Source organism: Fukomys damarensis, unplaced genomic scaffold (genome assembly GCF_012274545.1).
Source record: "Fukomys damarensis isolate Sample0158 unplaced genomic scaffold, DMR_v1.0_HiC HiC_scaffold_1, whole genome shotgun sequence".
NCBI lineage: Eukaryota > Metazoa > Chordata > Mammalia > Rodentia > Bathyergidae > Fukomys > Fukomys damarensis.
The window spans coordinates 40,504,390-40,522,792 of record NW_022900913.1 but is presented as its reverse complement, the minus strand read 5'-3'; the positions used below and the strand labels follow the sequence as shown (position 1 = coordinate 40,522,792).

The window sequence follows — 18,403 nt, the reverse complement described above, 5'->3', positions numbered from 1 at the left end:
TACCCTCTGATCTCTTAGGCTTGGTCTCACTATGTTTAGAACCTGTCATCTAGTTTATATTGCCTTGGATACTAACAAATGTTATTAGAAAACAAAAAAATGACTTTGCTGAGATACTTTTTCCCTATGCTCCCCTAGCGTAAGAAAAACTGGGGGCTGCCAAACTTGTGAAACCGAGATGGGTGAGGAGCCTCATGTGGTTGCTGACTTGTTCTTTAGAGCTCTGCTTCTGCCATTTAGTCTCTGATACTGATACCTAACAACCGTCTGTGGCTGTGGCTTGGAAACTATGTGGCATTTCAAAAGGAGGGAACTCCAGCAGCAGAGACGTGCAAGTTGCTCAAAAATAAGCAGGAGAAAAATATTACTTCCCTCTACCAGCAGAATAATTGAGAAACATAGTTGAATCCAGGACTATGGATTTTTAAGGTGTTGTGGAATCTTGTAGTTTGTCTTCTTCAAATTATTTATGAGGTAGAAGAAATGTGAGCCAAGTAAAATGAAGTGAGTTGGTCAAGATTGTTGGCAGAGATGGGGTCAAAATTCATTGATATCCAGAGTTCAATGTCTTTCTTCAATGTGGAGACATCTGAAAGGATGGTACCTTGATTTGTCTCTTTGGTTTCAGTATAAACTATAATCATGAATTCTCTGGAGTCACATGCTGCTACAATGTGGAGTTTGCCATCCATCCTTTCAGTATGAGCAGGCGGTCAGTGAGGTGTGTGTTGGTGGTGGTGAGGATGATGTGACATTAAAGTACTTAGCATAATTGGATGAAAAATCTTAGAGGAAGTTGTGACTCATTCTTGATAGTGAAGAAAGTACATGAGTGTGTGCTTGCTAGCTCCAGGAAGGAGAAGATAGGACAAGCAGGCTCAGTTATCTGCATTTGAATTTATGCTTTACCATTCTTTAGCTATGTGACCTTTGACAAGTCACAGATTTCTCTGTTCCTCAACTATTAAATGAGGCAAATTATAAAACCTATACGATGATCTTGACTTAGGTACTTTCTCTTCACTGAGACACAATTCCTGACACCCATAAGTTAAAGGAAAAAAGTTTATTTTTAACTCACATTTTGTAGAGGTTTTAATCTATAGTCAGTTGGTTCTAAGGCAGGATGGCATGGCAGAGGAGAAACAGTTTATGGCTTAGCAGGCAAAAGGAAGCAGCCACCAACATTAGCGAGCTTCCCTTTCCCTCTTTATTTCATTCAGGCTACAGTTGTATTGGTTGGTGCTACTCACACTGAATTAAATAGTAATTACCAAATTATCATGATGCATTGATTATATAACATTTAAATATTACTCTTTCTAAATCAATTTTTGTTGAAATAAGACAAAGTGAAAAATTAAAGCCATTTAAGATTTGGAAGGGTTTGAGTCATCTACTTTACACCCTGCAAATCCCTATTTAGCAGGGCTATGGGGAAAAATGAGAACCAAGATCTGTCATGCAAGGGCACAATATCCCAATGATGAATGTAACTGCACTGTATACTTAAAAAGCACCAATAAACTCAATAAAAACCAAAACCAAAACAAAATGAGACAAAAAACCAAAATCCCTATTCATTGACTTTATGAAGGAGTTTTAAATATGTAATTATTATATTCTGATATAGTTTCAGAAGTATAAATTTATTATTATTCGTTTATTCAACCACTCATGAATATAATAAGTTCTTCCATCTATCCATCCATCCATCCACTCTCCCACCCATTCATTTACAAATATTTATTGAGTCTCTTCATGTGAGGACTGGACCTAAATTCTGGCTATACAGTGGTGAATAAAGCAGACAGGGGTCGTAGCTCTTATGGAGTGATAGTCTTATAGCACATATTAATCATATAGTACAGTTGGGGACCATGGTATACCCTTGTAGTCCAGCACTGAGGGAGGATGAAGCAGGAGGATAGGACAACTTATTGAGACTCTATCTCAGGTTAAAAAATTAAAAACCAAAAGAGCTGGCAATGTAGCACAGCGGTAGAGTACCCTGAACTCAATTTCTAGTACTGAAAAAAACGACAAGCCTACAATAGAAGTTCTAGTAACTTTTCAGTAATTATATTGTTTCTATCTAAAATGCTTTTTGAAATGTGTTTTTCCTAATAAGACTCAGACAGTTAAATTGAAGTGCAATACTTTTTTAACAGATGTGAAGGTAAGAGGAGGCCTTGTGTAAGCACAGTGGAATTCAACAAAGCTGAATGTGCAGTCTGTGTAGATCAGGACAGTTAGATTTCACCATGTGATGGGGGAGAATGTCAGCCCAAGTTACCCTGTTTGGAGGGACAGAGGTCCATGGAAACCAGGACATCTACTGCTTCTGTGTTAATATTGTTGCTGAAGTGTTTTTTGTTTGTTTGTTTGTTTTGTTATGGTGAAGAGAACAGAAGTTGTATGTAAGACAAAGTTTGTGAGAGGTACATCTTAGGGTTCCAGTTCCATTGTCAAGTTGTGGTATTTACAAATTCTTCTTCTAAATCCCTCAGTCCCCAAACTATTGAAAATATCAGATGAATAATCTTGTTTCATGGAAAGAGCAGAATTATCTCTTGTCAAGAGAAATGGAACACGACTCCTGAGACACTTTTGCTGCTCATATTGCTTAGCCCCAGATGTTTCTATGAAGAAGATCTGTGAGACAAGTGAATTCTTAAAAGGAGTACACATGCTCACATTCATTGATATGGTTTTATTACAGCAATTGCTGGAGCAATCTGGTCAGGGTTGTGTACAACAGATCTGGTGATCTAGATCTTTCTTTATCTTTGGATATTATTGAATCAGGCCTCGTCAGCATAGGGTCAGCCTGGTAAGGTAAATTGTCTGTTCACCAGGAATTCTGAATGACTCACACTTAAAAGAGGTTTCTGTCTCCACCCTAGCAATTGTTGTCTTCATTATAAAAGTTTTGGAGTAAAATGTACTTGTTTATTTGTATGTCCATATTTATTTGCATGTAAACACAGACATTCTAGATTCTGAGCTCCTGCAGAGCAAATTGCCTTTTTAGTTCTCAGATCCTCCAGTGACTACTGGCAAAATGTCTGGAAAGCAGAAATGTTTGCTAAGTATTTGTTGAGTGAGTGAATCAATGAATGAATGAATCTCTCTCTGGATGCTAAGTAGTGGGGGTCCCGGTGTCTATTACAATTGGTGGTTAACATGGCCACTCTTGGTTCTGTGGATGGGTCTGAACACATATGGGACTGCTTTGATTAATATGATACTGTTAATATTCAGGACATGACATAGTATCCTGCTGCTACTTTTCCAAAGAGTTGCTTTTGGAATTTGAATGGAACAACTGCTGTATTATTTCAGATGATTGTGAAATAATACAACAGATAATAACCTCAAATGCCAGGAAACAATGCTTTCATAGAATTTTACAAAAAACAGTTCTACAAGATCCACTTACACAGTATACACAAAAGGAGAAAATATTGTCATAGATGACTATCATGCATTATTTTTACAATGGGAATAAAAATATTTGTCATACAGCACTGGGTGATTAAGGTAAAAGTAACTTCTTGGGCCAGGCCTGGCATTTTCTTCAGGTTAGGCCTTAGATAGGGGAGTGAGGGGAAAATGGTCTATTGATACTATTTATTTTTTATCCTCATTGAGTTTATTGGTACATTCTGGGTATACAGTACAGTCACATTCATCATTGGGATCTTGTACCTTTACATGACAGGTCTTGGTTCTCATTTTTTCCCCTTGTCCCTGCCCTCCCTTCATCCCCCTCCTCCCTCCCCATTTACAAACATTTTATTTCCATTTTTTCATTTTCTCCTATTTTTTTCATTTCCCCTATTACCTTTCCTCTACCCTTCCCATTTTCCCTACACCTTTATATTGATACTATTTAAATGATACTTTATTGCTTAAATAAGTCAAGGTGGAAAGTTAAAGCTATTTAGGATTTGAAAGAGTATGGGCATCAGGGAACAAAATTACATGCTTGTTGTTGTTTGGAGCAAATGATAGAAACAGATACTATCAGATTTCTGATTTTCCTATTAGGATTAAATGGTGATATATACAGAAGTCCACCTCTGTCCATGGTGGATAAATTCCAAGCCCCTAGATGATGCCTGAAGATATGTATAGTACCAAATCCTGTAACTTTGTGTCTTTTCCATTTTAACTAATCATTTACCATGCACTATAGCTGTAACTTTTATGGTTTGAGGCGAAGCAACAAAACTAGCATTAATCTCTTTTCCCTTCTTCATAATTTTATAGATAGAAGTTTTCTTAGTGTAGATGTCAACAGCCTCAGTATACATAAGAGGTGATGCCTAGTATTTGCCAATTTAGAATTGACTGATAAGATTTAGAAAAAGACTGAGGAAATTGACAGTCTCATTTCGTCAACAGGAAGTCAGTGGGTGAAAGCTTAAAGTGGGGTGGAATCATTCAAAACACAAGGAGCCCAGTTGTTCAGCCAGGATGCACTTTGTACTCAAATAACTCATTAGACAACATATGAGCACTTTTTCAGGTGGGCCTTAGTAATACTGGGAAGTTGTAAACTTTTTGAGACAACTGGATACATTGCCCTGGGGAAATTGGAACACATCATGTGTCTGTTTTGTCAGCTTGGGCTGCCTAAAAAAAAAAAAAACTTCAGAAGCCAGGCGTGGTGGTGCACGCCTGTAATCCCAGCACTTGGGAGGCTGAGGCAGGAAGATTGCTGTGAGTTCGAGACCAGGCTGGGCTACATAGTGAGTTCCAGGTCAGGCTCAACTGCATAATGAGACCCGGTCTCAAAAAACCGCAAAAAACAAAAAACAAAAAACAACCCAAAAAACCCTTCAGATTAATTGGGTTAAGCAATAAAAATTTATATCTCACTGTTCTGAAGGCTGGGAAATGCAAGATCAAGGCACCAGCCAATACTTTTTCCAGGGAATACCTATTTCCTGGCTTGTAGAAGGCTGCCTTCTTACTGTGTCTTCATATATTGGAGAGGGAAGATGAGCTCTCTGGTGTCTCTTCTGATAAGGACATTGATATCATTGAATCAGGCTCCCACTCTTATGATTATATTTAACCTGAATTTTTCCCTTATCGATTGCATCTACAAATGTAGTCATTCTGAAGGTTAGGACTTCAGCATATGAATTTGGAGGTAGACAGAGTCTAGCCTATAGTTGTATTCTTTCCCTGCTTTAGTGACCTATCCCAATCAATTTGGTTTGTTTCATGTATTATATATTATATTATATATATTATGTATTATATATTACTTAGTTGTTCTTAGTACTGGCGCTATATTAAAACAGGATGGTCATAAACAAAAATAAAACATGAAGTCTTCTTTTATGTCTGTGGGGAAGGAGAATGTACTGTGTTCACAGCCACAAAGAAGGGAGGAAATGAATGATTCAGAATGACAGCAGTAAATCATTTCCCCCTACAACCTGTGAGCAGTTTTCAAATCTAGCTATTTGACTCTGTCCTTCCTTTGGAGGTCACAGACTCAAATAAATTCTCAAAGACAGAGCTCCAAATTAACACACTGTATTCTTTTAAGCTACTTTGGGCAGATATCCTTCCTGGAAAGCATGAGGGATGCAGTTTAGTCATGGGCTCTATCACCAGCCGTTTGTTAAGACTCACATTTCAGAGTTACCAGGTCTGCCATAGCTTTTCAAAGAAGTTTCCTCTCTGGAAATCTAGCCTAGTTAGACTACTGGATGTTAACAGCATGGAGTCTGAAATCAAAATATAACCCTCAGATTTTAATGACAACTTTTCAGAATACTCAATAACTGCACCAAGGATAATCTCAATAATCCTTTTGTATAGACTTATGATGATATGTTTCATGGATTTGAAATTTATCAAATGAAGAAATACAATAAATACATGAAAAAATATTCAATATCACTTGCCGTTTGAGAAATGCAAATTAAAACAGCACTAGGATTTCATCTCACTCCAGAAAGAATGGCTATCATCAAGAAATCAACCAAAAACAAATGCTGGCTAGCCTGTGGTAAAAAGCACCATTCTTGGTGGTACTGTAAATTGATACAACTGCTATGGAAAATAATATAGAGATTCCTCAAAAAGCTAAGAATAAAAATTCCATTTGATCCAGCTATTCCCCTTCAAGGTATTTTCACAGAAGAGTTAAAGACATCATACCATGGTGATATATGCATATAAACATATATGCAGTGATATATGTTTATAGCAGCCTAATTCATAATAGCTAAATCTTGGAAACAGCCTATATGTCCATCAACAGATGAATGGATAAGGAAAATGTGGTATTTATACACAATGGAATACTATTCTGCCACAAAGAAGGATAAACTTGAGTCATTTGTAGGAAAATGGATGCGCCTTGAGTCCACAGTGGATGTATCTTGAGACCATAAAGTGAAGTAATTCAGACATACAAGCTTAAATATCACTTGGTTCCTTTTATATAGCTATGTGTACATATACTATATACACTATATATGTGTATATAGGTAATAGGAAAAAGTGAGAGAAAAAAATTGTTGTAATACAGAATGAACAATGTATCTAAAAGTGCACCCTGACTTAGTACAATTGTCTTACATATTTTATATGCTCTTTGGCCTGGTTTTTAATCTCTCTATATGTGATAATTAACTTTATAAGGTCTATAAGATAAATAAATGAATCTGATGTTGGAAAAATAAAAGTGAAGTAGAGAAAGGGGGGAAGGATTAAAATGTGTTATGTATGTAATTCCCTACAGTGAATGTAATCATTATGTGATGCAAACATGTACTAATAAAAGTTAAAAAAAAGAAATTTAGGTGAAATAGATGCAGAATTATTTTTTGCTGATAAATCCAGAGAACCCATAATTTTTTAAGTATTTATAAAATTTAATCTGGTATTTTATAATCAGTACCTTTCATAATCAGTATAGTTAATTAATCAAAATGACACAAGATAGAATATTTAAAGAAACTTCCTAGTTTCTTATCAAAGAAGTTGTAGAATTTTAATAAGGTTATTTTTTTTTTTATCCCGCCTTTCCATTTCTCTAACTATTCATGGTGCAGGGTAGTAGGCATGAATGGTTTCTAAGAATCATGACAAAAGGCAAACAAATAAACAAAAGCATTCATCTCTATATGCACATAAGAGAACTTGATGTCACCTGGAAACAAGAATTGTTTATTCCCTGAAGTCCAGATTAAACAAAGAGGCTGAGATTAATTTTTTGGCTTCTGATTGTTGAAGGAAAGACCTCCTTTCCCCCTCCCATCCTCTTCCACCCAAATTAGAAAGGCTGGGTCTGGACAGTGATTAGAGTGAATGATACTTTGGTCTTAAGTCATCAGTTCACATTTCAGGATGTATAAAAAAAATCCTTTGACACTTACTGTTGTCTTTATTCTAAGATATTGTTAAGGATGTTCACTATTGGTGGTTTTCAAATTTGCCCATTCAGAATTCAGAATCAACTGAATTACAGATTTTTCAGGCTCACGTCAAGCCCATTTAATCTGAATTTCCAGGCCAGAGGTCTACAAATAATCTCAGGTGATTCTGATGCAGCTGATAGAGTTATGAGAAACATTGCATAGTGCTGTTTTTATATTTATCTTTTAATATTTCATTTTTTTCCTTATTTATTCTTTTTTTTCAGCTTTAATTGAGCTTATTGGTACATTTTAGGGATACAGTACAGTTACATTCATTGTTGGGATCTTGTACCTCTACATGACAGTTCTTGATTCTCATTTTTTCCCCTTACCCCTGCCCTCCCTTCACCCCCTCCTCCCCTCCCCATCTACAAACACTTTATTTCCATCTTTTCATTATCTCACATTTTTTTCCTTTCCCTTATTACCCTTCCCCTACCCATCCCACCTTCCCTACACCTTTAGCTCCTTTCTTCCCATTTCTAAATGTCAGTAATCTTATTAGTATCTTATGTATTATTGCAGATTATTCACACCAGGGAAACTATTCGGTATTTACACGTGTGACTTATTTATTTCACTTAGGAGTATATCTTCAATATAATTGTCACATTAAATTGTATATAGTTATGGGGCACCATGTGATATTTCAGTGATATATGGATTGCCATGGTATCCATTCTAAGAGGACCATGGGAAAAAGTTCTCTGTAGTTTTTTGTTTTTTGTTTTGGTACGGGGGATCAAACTCAGGTCCTTGTGCTTGAGAGAGGCAGGTGGTGGAACCACTGAGCTAAATCCTCAGCCCTCTCTGTAGTTTTAGTTCCAGTACAGTGGCCCTACTTTTGGGCAATTTACTTTTATTTCTTGGATACTATAATTCATATAATTAATTGTGTTGATCATTTTTGCACTGCTCAAATAATAGAGCCCAATGTGAATTCTGTTAGAAAATGTGTAGATAGAAACATTGCAACCATATGAGTACTTTTGCTTTCCTCTCTTCTTTCTTGTTTTCATTTTCCCTTTGGCCTACTACCTTTACCAATTTATTTTTAATTTTATATTTTGTTATATTTGTGTCCATTATATTAAACCCTTTTTGGAATAAAATGTGACATATATAAATAATTGCTACCCATATATTTGTTTGTACCTTGATCCTTCTTTCTTGAGCTGGGTGCTTGTATTTCTGTTTATTATCTTAAAAATGCAACACAGGATAGCCAAACTCATAGAAACTCAGAGTAGAATGGTGGTGCCCAAAGGCTGAAGATGAGGGTGAGGAAAATGGGGAGTTGCTCTTCAGTTGGTATAAAGTTTCAGTTTTACAAGATGAATCAGTTCTAGAGACCTGTTGTATATGATTGTACCTAGTTAATAGTACTGAATTTTACACTTACAATTCATTAAAAGGAAAGGTCTTATGTTGAATATTCTTACAACAAACACCCTAACAACTTGGTATGATTCAGCAGAAGTCACAGCTTAATCTGATTAGAGGGATGCAGTTACTATCTCATTCAGTCACCTTACTGGCCTTTGGGGAGTATGGGTGACATGGGGGCTGATATTACTTCATATCCATAAAAGACAAACTACCTTTTAGATTTCATTTAGAATGAAATCAGTATGGTAAAAATATATCAGTGATACGCATGGAAAAGAGTTTGTTTCATTAGCATGATGAGTATTGAGGGCACAGAAATTTACGTCAAGTGTGTTCTGCTTTACCTACATCCAACTACATTTGAAGATAAGGTGAGCTGTGAGCACATTATGAAAAAAGGAAAAGAGAGAGAAACAGATAACTGATAGATCCAAGAAAATGATTTGCAGTCTTAATATGCAGGAGGTAAGGGAAGATTGCTTTTGATCCAATCCTGGTATTTCTTGGTTAACAGGGTGTAGATCCCAGGCTTCTTAGCAATACCACATTTATCACCTCTAGAGACGATGGCATGGAAGACACCTTTACAGATCAAAGGGCCACCTGAGTCACCCTGGAAAGAAGAAAATGGATACATACATTGTAAGAAGCTGTTGAAAATTTTCTATCAACAGCTGTTGATTGCTCAAAATATTGTTATCTGGGTCTTTGCTTTCTTTTTGTCTTCAAGAGTACAGGGCATACTCTCTTACTCAGTATAGGTTCCTCTAGGACTATCAATTCTGTTTGCCTCCCTCCCTGTGTTCACATTTGTCTATGACTATGACTTTTCTTTCCTCTGTCTGTGTCCATTCTATATCTCTGTTCTGTGTGCATATACATTCCTTCACTAACCAGTGACTATTGAGCTTTATTTGTTAATAAAATTATCATAAAAAGAAATATAAAATTATTTTTTCCACTTTAGGATATCTCCTTTTATAGTGTACATCTGTAGCACTTATGTATAAAAATTGACATCAAGTCTTTATATTACTTGATTGTATAAGTTTTCTGTACCCATGACACATAAGGAAAATTAGAAATAACTGAGAGTTTTTTTGTAAATTCATAGGGGTTAGATCCAATAGGCATTCTTACATCTAGGCCAGTTGAAGACTTGTGTACATCCCTTACATTCATGGTGTTTCACTATACTGTGTTTCAAAGAAGTTTTCTAAAGGGAAAATTTCATTGTGGTGCTCACAGAATCAAGCTGAAGTCAAATGCTATTGAGACCAGCAGACAAGAGTAATGCAATATAAACTGTTTCTTGATGGCAAGGACTCTGACTCTCTATTATCTTTTTCCTTTGTTTTGCATCCTCATATGTTGAACATAGTGCTGTGTATATTCCACCCTTAATAAACACTTTCCCAATGGAATGACTTTTGAGGATCCTTTCTAACAACAAAATTTGTAACAAAATTCTGTCAAGAGAAGAAAATAGACTATAGAAGGAATGGCGTAGCCTTTCAGAGAAAGAACTTGCTTTCAAATCGGTAGGCAAGCCTCTCCTACAGTTCCTATCACAGATGGCAGGGTCTATCCCTGGGGGACCCAGGATGACACGGCTGGGAGGACGGTGGTCATGGTTTACCACAGATGCACAGAACTGTATCCTTCCCCTCATCATACCGCAGTAACAGTGTTTAATATAGTAAGTGTAAATATTATTTGCATTCTTTTTGAAAAAATTAATTTTATTGATACATTTAAGGTACAACAAAATGACATTCATCATCGGAAATTTGCACCTTTGCATAATCCATCTTGGTTCTTATTTTTTCCCCATTCCCCTGCCCTCCCTTCAACCTCTCTACTCCCTACCTACAAAGGCTTTCTTTCCATTTTTATCTTTTTCTCATATTAATTCCATTCCCTTCTTTCTTTCCTCCTACCCATCTCATTTCCCCTTCCCCTTTGCACCTTTTTTCATTATAATTTTTAAAAATTACTAATCCATCTGTGCTGTATATTAGCTACCTCTGAACATGCGCCAATACATGCAGTCAATATTCTCTGTACTACTGGGATTCAAAAAAAAGATTTTGAAAAATACAATGCTGCTATTCCTTTTTCTCAGTCAGTGCTGTGGTCTGAATGTTTGCCATCCCCCGTCCCCTCCCACACGAATTCACATGTTGAAATCCTCAGCCCCGAATGTGATGGTGTCAGGAGGCGGGGCCTTTGGCGGGTGATTAGGTCATGGAGGAGGCACTCTCGTGAATGAAACTGTTACCAGACAGTGTCCAAAGAGGTCCCCCAAAGTGGAGAGGAGGACCCTACTCACCTCACCTGTGAAGTAGGTTGTACGTTTGCTGACCAGCGTCACAGAAAAAGAATGTTTCAAATGAGTCAATGAGAGATGTAAAGTGGTTTATGAGCTGGAATTTAAAAAGTACATACTTGAAGAGGAAAAGCCCTGGAGAGAGGCTTATGTTTTTAAAGAATTTAGGAAATTTTGCTTTTGAGTGAGCTTTTTTTTTTAAGAAGAAAAAAGGCCTGAATAAATTTTGTGTCCCACAGTTCAAGTTTTTCTAAAAGTATAATTTAAAAATTATGATTTGTTGATCTCCTTTCTACCTATTTCTTCTATCCTACTTCAGGATGAGAGTCCTTATAAAATAGGCCAGAGAGAGAACCTTCACTCCTTCTGCCAAGTGAAGTTAGAGTGAAGCAGAAAGCAGCACACACCAAATCTGCTGGCATCTTGATCTGGATTTCCTATATATAGGACTGAATTAAGTTATATGCATGTGTAAAACTCTCATACTGTAACCAGATAGTGAATATATCAGTATAATGAATATGCTCTAACAATAAATAGCAGTGATTCCTTTTTGGGTAAGTTATCTCCTAATCACCACCAGTGACCCCTTAGGGTTTATAGACTTCTAAAGATGGTAACACACCTCATAAGAAGCCTGTTAATGTTATTAGATACAGTCTGTTATTCTGAATAAAAAGCATTTAATGAGTGCTTTTTCAGCTTTGGGAAGTTCTTCTCTTTCACATTAGTAAATGAAAAAGAATATAGGACACTGCAGGAAGAACAGCAATTTTAGACTTTTGGCTCTGTATTCTCCACCCTTTCCTCCTTCTGTGAGTGGGCAAACTGAACTTTGAGTGCTGTACAGCCCTCTAGCACGCATGTGTAAATGAGCAATTCTTACCTTGCAGGAATCCTTCTGGCCTCTGGCATCTCCTGCACATATCATATCTTTTGTTATAGTAGGTCTGTGGTTGTAATAACTTTGGCTGTTGCAACGTTTACGACTTACGATGGTAACAGTGACTTCTTGTAGGGTATCAGAGTTGTTTAAAACATCTGGGCTGGTGGCTCCCCAGCCAGTAACCTGGCATTTGGTTCCATCTCTGATATAGTTTTTGGATCTTGGGTGGAGCAGTTGGACATACTTGTTGAGTTTTGCAGCTGTGTGAAGCTGACAGATTGAAAAACAAATTATCATTCTTTCCCTGCAGTATTCTGCTGTTAGCCTGTGTGTTGTATGTGTGGTCCCTCTGTTATAGGAGGGCATCCGTTCTTGAATCTACTTTGGTGGTAGCTTGCAGCTGTATTTGTGATTGTTGCTGTTCTGAACATGTTTTCTATTCCCAATGGAGCTCACTGATACTTGGGAGGGAACTTACACAGAGCAGGAATTCTGCCCAGTCTTTAGCAAACTGGCCTTTGCCCTGCTTTGGATGGTTTTCTGTGGAATGACATCTATAGGTCATGACTTTGAGGGCTGGGCTGTTTCCTGCTGGATAGGACCCTTGAGTATGGTCTAGACTGCATTTTGACTAGACAAAGTATGCTCTAGACTAAGTTATAAGTTACTTCTGAGTCCCTAAAGTCACTTGGTTGGCTCTGATGTATAAATGACTGTTGTAATTTTCATTTGCTAATGAGAAAAGCGTTTGGGAAAGAGCTTTCCACTTGGACCCTTAGGCTTGTTGGTTGGGATGTTCCCTTTTTACATATATGAATATTAGAATTGATTTTCCCTGTATAAACATATCCTGGGTGCATTTAGGATAAAGTTTTGTTTCTTTCCAGGCAGTTTATGGTTACATTGGACCTTGCAGAATATGTCATAATCAGCTCAGACATGGAGTGGGTACAAATGAAATGCTTTCATATAGTTGATTTAACTAACTGTCACACTGTATAAGAATGTTGGAGAAACTGAAGAAAGGCAGTGTTACATACCTTTACCAGCATGATATCATCTGATTCAGATCTTGAGAATAGTATGAGTTTTTTAATTTCAAACATTTGTTTGGAGCGCTCATTCTTTGAGAGAGAATGTGCTCCTAAAACCACAGTAGCAGGTTGGCCTTTGTCAAACCTAAGGAAGTAAGGAGAATGGAAGTAACAGAATAATTTCCAAATTCTCTAGTGAGGGGTAGAAATGGCAGAAAGAGTTATGTACCTTATTGAAGATATACTCCTAAGTGAAATAAATAAGGCACACATGTGTAAATACTGAATAGTTTCTCTGGTGTGAATAATCTGCAATAATACAGAAGATCCTAATAAGATTACTGACATTTAGAAATGGGAAGAAAGGAGCTAAAGGTGTAGGGAAGGTGGGATGGGTAGGGGAAGGGTAAAAAGGGAAAAGAAAAAAATGTGAGATAATGAAAAGATGGAAATAAAGTGTTTGTAGATGGGGAGGGGAGGAGGGGGTGAAGGGAGGGCAGGGGTAAAGGGAAAAAATGAGAACCAAGACCTGTCATGTAGAGGTACAAGATCCCAACAATGAATGTAACTGTACTGTATCCCTAAAATGTACCAATAAACTCAATTAAAGCTGAAAAAAAAGAGTTATGTATCTACAGAACCAGGGACAGAAGCTGAGGTAACCTACTCAGGATTAGGTGGAGTGACAGAGGTCTCAGTGGAACCCATCGTGAATGAATAACATTAAGGGTCAAATGGCTTTCCCTCACACTCCTTCCAGTTTCCCTGCACTGTAAGAAAGTATCAGAACTTGTATGTGATTATGAGAAAGAAGGGGTGAAGTCCTAATTGTCATAGATTAAGTTTATAACAAATTGTGCTCATTTATATAAAAAATAAAGAAAATTATATTTCTTGAGTTTGTGGTTTGAGATTTATAACAACTACATTAAAGGATTTTAAAAATTGTACTAACATATAATAAAAGATTTTATTTCATTAATTTAAAATGTACATTTGGTTCCATCAAGTAAGTTTACATTATTGTTTATCTATCACTATCCTTCATCTCCAGAACTTTTTTATCTTTCCAGCAAAAAGTACTAAAATAGCTAAGGTAAAGACTCAAATCTACTCATGCTCATCTGTATGCTGAGACCTCACCAGGCAACTTTCATGACATTCAAATGTGATCAAAATTCCTGTCCCCTTTAATTATAAACACAGTTTAGACAAGAAAGGAAAACTTTCCTCAAGGTAAAAAAACATGGCTTAGTTGAAATGAATATATATTAAAGATTGTAAACACTGATGATTCCATTGTGAAGATTTATGTGTTTCAAACTGGGTAGTCTGATAAAGAAACAGATTATTTTTTCTACAGTTTCTGATTGTGCATAGTTCTAGTACTAATGTTTCAGAAATGCCATAATTGGCCCTATTTACTGTGTGCTTGATGTAATTACATTTATAACCAATGACAAAAATAGAAAATTTGTTTGAGATTTTGGTAATATCTTGGAGCCATTTTTATGCTATAGATATATTTAATTGCAACATGGGACTTTATAAGGCTTCCTCAAATCTCTTTTGGAAAAAGAAAAGGTTATAAAAAAACTACATTTATTCATTGACACATAACTGCATCTTTGCTAGTTGAAAAAGAGATCAAAGCAGAAAACAGTAAATGCACACATACTAATAAAAATGGAAAAGAGCACAGAAACATCAAAACAGGAAGGAATGATTGTTTCAGGCTCAGAGAATGTGCACATAACTGTGGTGGGGAGGATTTTCACATGGTAGACCTGTGACTGCCTGGAATTACCACTTCATGATTTATACCAAAAGAGTTTATTTTAGTTTATTTTGGGGAATTTCAGCTCTATTTGTTGAAAAGTTTGCTTATTGCAAAATCAGGATGGGGATGAAATTTCTCATAGGATATGGATTGGATTTTCTAGGACTAATTCAAATCCAACATACCCAACCCAAAGCTTTGGAGGGGAAGGCTGATATAAAAATCCCAGGATTAACATTCTAACAGAAACGTGGGTATGAGCATAAACAACTTACACGAGGAGGACTGTGTGGGGGAATCAGAACCCAAATCCAACTTCTGTGACTCCAAGTCCAGTCATCTTTCCTCAACTCCTCTTTAAAGACCCATGCCAACCTGCCAAGTCTCTTTATGTCCTTAGGCTGCTTTGTGGCTGAGCAGGGGTTCTGCTTAGACCCACTACTGAGGTCTACAGAAAAGGTAGGGTTCCCTTGTCTTGCAAGTCTCTTTTCCTTCAGAGAGTGAGGTTTTCTCAGTCCCAGCAACACAAGTGGGATCATCAGATTAGTCACTTGGTAGTACCATGGAAGGCACACATAGCAATATTACAGGACTTGGAAATATATTAAGGTCTGGTATTCCGTGCAAGACATTTCCCTTCCTATCTCACAATAGCCCTGTGAAATAAGAATTATACTGATGTCCATTTTACAAATGAGGAGCTGGAGGTTCAAATACTTGAATAAACTTTAAATTGTCCCATAGATATTAGGTAGAAGCTACAGGATATACAAGATTACAGCTCAGCTGGGTTGAATCTGAAGCCTGAAGATTTTACCACTTTACTCAGGGAGTTTGAGACAGAGTAACATTATATAGAAGGGGCCTCACAAGCTTTCATTTAATAACTTAGATGATAATAATAACTTAGGCAGGTGATGGGGTTGGGGGAGGACAGTGGAGGACAACTTGGAGGACAATGGACAACAGTTTTGAGTTTTACTTCTGTTAAATGAAAATGCTGAAAATGATATTACACACGAAGCCTTTTTTACCCATTTGCTTTTATGACAGGGCAACAAATAAAGAGGCCAAGGTGCTAAGGGAGGAACCGAATGGGTGGGTGGTGAGACAGGAACATCCCCAGATTTGGCCCACTGTAACGTTTTTCTGGGAGAGAGGCCTGGGGTCGGAAACTGTTTCCTTAGGATATTTATGAGTATGCTTGCGGGAAACCACCATAGAACTATTTCATAAATATTTTGAATTTCATAAGGCTTAATATTTTCCCAAGAACTGACAGGCCTACATTTTTGACACCCGAGTGTCCTGTGGAGGAAATTCAACCCACATATTTTGGAGTTCTTAATACTCTAGCCATTTAAAAGGATATTTAGTAATAGTATTTTTTTTTTTAATTCCAAGACTTCTTTCCAGTCTTTTAAAAATAATCTCTCCCTCCTAATTTGGGAATCCACTTTTTTTAGTTAAGTTCATTTGACAAAATGTGAATTCAACTTAATATTATTTACTTTCATATAGTAACTTTTGGCTTATTTTAAGTTTAGCAAAAAAAAAAAAAATCTCCCAATTTGTTTCCTTATTTCCATCCAACATTTTTTGAGCATTTATAACTCCAGCTCTGTGTCTGAAGAACTTATAGTCTGGTGATGAGCTTTAGAGCTTTCAATGATAACAGCCTACTGTGGTACATGGGCCTCCACTGTTTATAGTTCATTTAAATGTGTCCCAAAAGTATCTTTGAAGACAGATATATTCTGCATTGTTTGAACATTTAATGACATCCTCGTCGTGAGATGAGTTTCGTATTTTATTAGCTGAAGCAAGAGCATTCAAGGCTGAAATGGGCTTTGGGAGGTTGTACTCTGTCTTCAGAAAAAATTTCATTCTAAGTATCTCAGAAAAAATAACTCACTCTTTTCTGTCCTTTATAAATCTTCTCTAAATCCCCATCTCCCACAATCTGGTAATGTTGTTGTCTTTTATGGCTATGATTCCCAAACAGGTCCCCAAACAGGGACCTCAGAGGTCTGTGATAATGGATGCGGCTAAGGAACCAGAGTCTATAAGTCTACAAGCAAAGCAAGATTCTCCAACATATAATATTGGCTGCAATATTTTGTGCTTACTAAGTGATCTGTACAGCTAAAGCACTTAAATATATACTATGTAATTCTCAAAAGCCCACAAAGCAGGGTATGGTAATCTCCCTTTATACAGTTTTGTTTTCTGTGATTTTAGTGATTTGTGGTCAAATGCTGTTGCAAACATTCAATGGAAAACTGCAGAAACAATCAATTAATCTCTTACTGTGCCTAATTTATAAATTAAACTTAATTATAGATATGCATGCATAAAAATAGTGTGTATAGAGATCAATGCTTCCAAAGGTTTTAAGCATCTGAAGAATGTCTTGGAACATAGGCCCCATGGATAAGAAGGGAGTATTGTACTATTGTTAGTATTGCCATATGTAATTCAGGGAGGCTGGAGAGGACATAACAAGCTTAGTTTGTATTATTTCCTCCTGAAAGATGGTGTTTAACAAGGTCAGAAATATGGCTATTTCCATTATTATTGTTGCAGAATTTGCTGATGAGTTAGACTTAGCACTTGAATTTATTTAATGGTTTGCCTGAGAAAAGAAGCCCAGATCTTTCCAAAAAAAAAGAAAAACTCAGGGTAGGAAATATGGATGTATGAGAGGATAAATGAGCCCCACCCAATGGTCAGAGATCACAGGACATGTGGCTTTTTTTTTTTCTTTCCAATTTGAAGGACACAACACACACATGGGAAAGCATAGAGGACTCACAAAAAGCTGCAGTGGGCTGCGGTCAGCACCCACTGTGGGTGGATCAGGACTCCTCCACAAATGTGACTGCCTTCAGTCTGGATGGAAGCCATAAAAGGCCTGGAGTGAGGAGGCACTTCTTTCCCTCCAACAATCTCCATAGTGAAACCTACAAAATAAACCGAAGGATTCCACAAAAGATCCAAGCACTTACGTGTAATTCTCCTGAAAACAGTCACTGTATGATTGTCAAAGATTACAAAATAGCAACTCTACCTAATAAGGATTATACTTTTATACATGAGCAATTGTATTAAGTACAACAGTTGCAAGGAATAGAGATGGTTATGAAAATCCCATTCATCTCTAATGTAACAACACAATCACTAGAAATTCACTTACTGCTTGCATGTTGTAGGAATGGAGATACTTACCTTCTGGAACCATATAAGCCCCAGCTAGCAGGAAAAACAGAGAAAAAGAAAAACTGCTAGTCATTTTAATGACTTAGACTTTAGAAGCCCAGACAAAACATTCTAATCCAACTGATGAAAGATGAGTTTGAAGACCGAGTTTTGTTCTTACAAGTTTTAACTTTCTCACCACAAATGTTCTAGGGCTGTTTTTTTCACACCTGCTTTAGAGGAGTATGCCACTTTGGGGAGTCTCAGGTCTTTGCTTTTAGTATTTTTTTGTGTGAGGGAGGGGTATATGTAGAATAAAGTACTCTCTTCTGGAGA

At 36.8% G+C, this 18,403-nt stretch overlaps 1 protein-coding gene across 1 annotated transcript; it reads right to left on the bottom strand.

Annotated features, from left to right (window-relative positions):
• Positions 1-8,616: 8,616 nt before the first annotated feature.
• Positions 8,617-18,191, bottom strand: Gzmk (granzyme K). Its single transcript, XM_010626861.3, has 5 exons — positions 18,098-18,191; positions 17,685-17,832; positions 13,096-13,234; positions 12,056-12,325; positions 8,617-9,453 (listed from the first exon to the last, which is right to left on the bottom strand). Exons 1-5 carry the CDS (start codon positions 18,159-18,161, stop codon positions 9,292-9,294), a joined length of 783 nt encoding a protein of 260 aa, XP_010625163.1. The 5' UTR covers positions 18,162-18,191; the 3' UTR covers positions 8,617-9,291.
• Between the last annotated feature and the right edge of the window lie 212 nt (positions 18,192-18,403).

What these genes read in the sequence shown, in the direction of transcription:
- Gzmk (XM_010626861.3), bottom strand. Translation starts at nt 18,161, where the DNA reads ATGACTAGCAGTTTTTCTTTTTCTCTGTTTTTCCTGCTAGCTGGGGCT. An exon ending in ATGATATCATGCTGGTAAAG is followed by an intron (nt 12,326 to 13,095) that starts GTATGTAACACT and finishes TCAATCTGTCAG; the next exon opens with CTTCACACAGCTGCAAAACT. An exon ending in GCCAGAAGGATTCCTGCAAG is followed by an intron (nt 9,454 to 12,055) that starts GTAAGAATTGCT and finishes TCTTCTTTCCAG; the next exon opens with GGTGACTCAGGTGGCCCTTT.